The sequence below is a fragment of the Sinocyclocheilus grahami genome, unplaced genomic scaffold (assembly GCF_001515645.1).
Source record: "Sinocyclocheilus grahami isolate Dianchi unplaced genomic scaffold, SAMN03320097.WGS_v1.1 scaffold575.1, whole genome shotgun sequence".
Taxonomy (NCBI): Eukaryota; Metazoa; Chordata; class Actinopteri; order Cypriniformes; family Cyprinidae; genus Sinocyclocheilus; species Sinocyclocheilus grahami.
Genome location: NW_015505754.1, coordinates 215,761 through 220,400, shown reverse-complemented (window position 1 = coordinate 220,400; position 4,640 = coordinate 215,761). Strand labels below are relative to the sequence as shown.

Below are 4,640 nucleotides of genomic sequence, written 5' to 3'. Positions count from 1 at the left end.
TGACTGATGAGAGGGCGGTGTGTTGTGTGTGTGTGTGTGTGTGTGTGTGTGTGTGTGTGTGTGTGTGTGTGTGAGTGTGAAGATGTAGGTCACCAAACTAACACACCTGCTATATCACTTACAGCAGTTCCTGATGGAAACGCGTGTTTAGAGCAGAGGGAAGACACTCTACGAAAACATAAGGAGGTATGTGAGTTTATGTTAATTATGTTATCACGAAGTTGTAAAAGTAGTGATTTCTGAAAGTCCATTTTGTGAAATGACTCTTGGTGCAGTCAGGTGTTTACAGTGGATAGCAGTCTAAAAATGAGGTCAAGTATGTAAACACGTTTTCCTGTTGATATATTAATATAATAATTATATCAATAGGGCCTATAATAATAATAATAGTGATTTATTATAATAACTCTAACTTAATGGTGTTGGTTGAAGAGATTTTAACCCCTCCAAATGTGTAAAGTGCTTTGAGTGGCAAGAAAAGCTCTACATTAATGTAATTTATTATTAATAATAATAATCATAACAATAACCATTATCATTATTATAACAGTTGATATGTTATAATCATATTTGATTATTATTGGTTTGGAGTATTAAAGTATTATGATAATATTCAGAATAAGGGTCTATTAGTATATAATATATTAGGAATTGTTGTAATTAGTACAATTAGTATTGCTATTATTTTATTCATGTTGGAGGTTTAAGGAATTTGTTTTCAGTGTTTTAAAAAAAAATAGGATTCATATTTAAATGATGGTGCTGCTTTACTAACTGATATTCACCGTGTAATTGTTGATGTGAATAATAGCAGCAACAAGTCGGTATAGTCAACATGAATTTTCAAGCATGGTGTATTTGAACTATGTTATGCTTTTTACTAATTATTGTATTAATGTAATTATTCATTTTGTTTTATGAGCTCATATTAATTGACTATGTGAATTATTAGTACTGAAAAAAATCACATTGCAGGACTATGTAAGTGTAAATAATATAAAATATACATTTCAACCTAAAGTCTTTATGTTGTGTTACGTTACGTACATGATCTTGTATCACATTGCTTTTACGCAATCTTGTTTGTTATGAATACGCTGTTTGCATGAGAAATGTGCTCATGCCAGCGTAATGCAAACTTATTGCACCATTGCATTTCCCAGAAGCACACGAGTAAAGATGGACCAGTTGGTCAGCTCCGGGGCGGTGCAGGGATCCAGGGCAGGATTCTCATTTTGGATACACATTATCCATCAATTAGCGAACACCTGGCCATGTCACGTACACATTAGAATCAATCAAAGTCTTTTGAACCAGTTATACACTTACGCTGATGTATAGAAACATCTGAAATGTAATCATAACCTATAACCATTAAGAAATCAGATTTATATGGAAATGCCATTTTCTGTGTTTATGCATGTGCAGTGAGCTCAGTATTTACACTCTTAAAAATGCTGGGTTAAATATAACCCAATTGCTGGGTCAAAACAACCCAATAGCTCGGTTTGTCCCTTTTTAACCCAGCATTTTTTAGAGTGTATAAAGAGCGTTTTCTGCTTTGCCAGCCTGTTCTGGGGATGCTTTTTAAAGTTTCTTCACCCTCGTGAGCTGTTTTGAAAACTCTTACAGTGTAAACATCAGAGCGATCTGAGCAGGTCACATGAAGCATGTAAGACTAGAGTCTCGGATTGCCAGCCGTGGCATATGGAGCAATCAGAAGTAGGTACAGTGTCAGCCGAGGCAGTCTGTCAGTGAAAAACAAGTTCATGGCAAAGCCTGACATCTGTGAGTCAGCAGCTACAGGAAGTGATGCTGAGAAAATTACAGATCAGCTGCAGTGCTACTGACAAACCCTTTACAAAGATAGATGGATAGATAGATGGATAGATAGACGGATGGATGGATAGATAGATCGACGGATAGATAGATCGACAGATAGATAGATAGATAGATAGATAGATAGATAGATAGTCAGATGTATAGACAAACAGACAGCTAGGTAAATATATAGAAAGACAGATAGACAGATAGACAGACAGACAGATAGATAGACAGACAGACAGACAGATAGATAGATAGACAGACAGACAGAAGGATGGATGTAAAAAATAACAGCCTCGTTCTGTTCTTGTGTTCCAGGAATGTCTGGGAATAAGTATGTTGTTAGTGAGACTGTCCCGGAGACTGAAGCCACGCCCCTCTTGACGCCCCTCGGCCCAGAAGAGAAGCAGGCTGTGGGATCACAGGTGAGCATGACTTCTGTCCTCACAAGCTCTGCTTATTTCTGTCGGGTTATTTTGAGCTAACTAGCACTAATTTTACATTACCTGGGCAACCGGCCAATCAGAGTCTCATATGAACGGTTTACAGTGACACAGCATGTGCTGCGCTGCTTTAAATCAGCTTCTCACACATGAAGATAATCAGACTTCTTAATGGGTATAAAACAGACTTTGTTCTTTTTCTTAATGAAAAATATAATTTATTAGTCATTTCTTTTGATTTTAAAATATAGCCTGGACATTTCTGTCATCATTGTCTGGTTTTGTTTGTGTGGTCAGTCGGAGTACGAGCCGGTGACGGTGTGTGTGCCAGCGGAGCTGCCGCCGGTGGTGCCCGTGACGGGCGAGTCGTTCTGCCAGTGTCCAGCTCAAACAGAGCTCAGCTCAGACGCCCAGATCAGCCCCTACACCCTCAGCTGCACCTGCGGAGAGGAAGAGCAGGGTGAGATTCATTACATTTCATCAAGCGTTTGGACACTAAAGAAAACCGAAAACAGCACACGGAGCTGACTTGAGAAATGTGGCTTGCACTTTGTCATACATGACCTTTCAAAAGTTTGGGGTCAGTGAGATTTTTATTCAGCAAGGACGCATTAAATTGATAAAAAATGATCATTTACAATGTTACAAAAGATTTCTATTTCAAATAAAGGCTGTTCTTTTGAAGTTTCTGTTCTTCAAATAATCCTGAAAGAAATGTTTCTCGAGCAGCAGATCAGCATATTATACTGATTTCTGAAGATCATGTGACACTGAAGACTGAAGGAACGATGCTGAAAATACAGCTGCGCATCACGGGAATAAATTACATTTTAAAATATAATGCGAAATGGCTATTTTAAATTGTAAAAATATTTTACAATATTACTGTTTTTACTGTATTTTTGATAAAATAAATGCAGCCTCGATGAGCATCAGAGACTTCTTTCAAAAATATTTAAATTAATTAATATTTACCGAGCCCACAAACTCGGTAGTGTAAATAAAATAAATATCTAAAAAATAAAGCACTTATGATCTTTAACTATGACATGCAGTCTTAAGTATAGAATAATCCATTTGGTTTATATCCAAATAACTAAAAGTAGACATTAGAAATACAAACATTTAAGAATATTGGTTTAAAACATTATAAACGGGGTCAGAAATGAACCAAAAATATTTTTTAATTAAGTCAAAAAAATTTCAGAATAAGAATTTATTTCAATTAAATAATTAATTATACATTTTTGACATAAGAGTCAACACACTGCTGATTTTATTCTATTAGAAAAGCATTAACTCTGCAATAAAAAATGCACCTGCTATGTGAAAAAAAAAATCAACCTACTTATAAACAGTCAGCTACAGTACAGTAGTAAAATAATGCCATTTAATAAAAAAGAAGAAAAAACTAATTGAATATTGCTGTGTTTTTCCACAATGAAGATTTGAAATCATGGTTCGTTGTGTTTGTCACTGTGTTAAGGGTGTGATTGGGTTTGGGACGAGGAGAGCAAATCATCCCCGGTGTCTCTGAGCTGCTCTGACCGGAAGGTGATCTTCCACTCGGAGTACAGCTGTGGAACCGCTGCCATCAGGGGAGCCAAGCCTCTCAGCGACGGACAGCACTTCTGGGAAATCAAGATGACGTCTCCCGTCTACGGCACAGATATGGTGAGATACGGCAAAGTCCTTTTAAGTCATGTCACTCGGCGGCCATCTTTGAAACGCCTCTCGGGCGTGCAAGTGCAGCTCCTATATCTCTTTGAATGGGGAAACATCAAATTCTCCAAAACTGTGCACTAAGCTTACGATTAAATTTCATATTTGAAGTCACCAAAGCAATCTGACAACAACTGTGTCATAAATGTTGTTACTTTTGCTCAAATAGCGTTATAAAAAGCTTATTTTTCAGGCTAGATCAGCCAGTGCGCATGCGCAGTCCTGAGCGCTGACTGTTTCTATAGCAACCGGGACGCTTCTAACGGCAGCTGCAGTGATGCTCTGACTTTACCGCTTAGCGATTGGCTCTTTCATTCAGAAGGTGGGGCTTCCTGCGATTGAGCGGCCATATTGAGCGTGGCATTTTTCCCCATTCAAAACTATACGAGCTTTGGATAAAGTGACTGGATGTACAAAGACACTAAACTACAACACTGACCATATATCAAGATAAGATTAACAATGTTAATAATAAGTATGTTTTATGAAGTCTTAGTAAGAGTGGATGTATTTTGTGTGTTTATGAGTACAGATGGTTGGTGTCGGGACATCAGAAGTGAACCTGGATCAGTTCAAACATAGTTTCTGCAGTCTGTTGGGCACAGATGAGGACAGCTGGGGTCTGTCCTACACAGGTGAGGTCAGAGGTCA

The 4,640-nt window shown here is 37.7% G+C and overlaps 1 protein-coding gene across 2 annotated transcripts in view; it reads left to right on the top strand.

Moving 5' to 3' along the window:
* Nucleotides 1-62: 62 nt before the first annotated feature.
* The window catches only part of LOC107556645 (SPRY domain-containing SOCS box protein 3-like), an 8,301-nt gene continuing 3,723 nt past the window's right edge, over nt 63-4,640 (top strand). For both annotated transcript variants that reach the window (XM_016239781.1, XM_016239782.1), the window contains exons 1-5: nt 63-186; nt 2,143-2,249; nt 2,565-2,727; nt 3,754-3,941; nt 4,522-4,624. In XM_016239781.1, the coding sequence (XP_016095267.1) occupies nt 2,145-2,249; nt 2,565-2,727; nt 3,754-3,941; nt 4,522-4,624 (559 nt within the window). In that variant the 5' untranslated portion in view covers nt 63-186; nt 2,143-2,144. The remainder of the gene's footprint in view (nt 187-2,142; nt 2,250-2,564; nt 2,728-3,753; nt 3,942-4,521; nt 4,625-4,640) is intronic.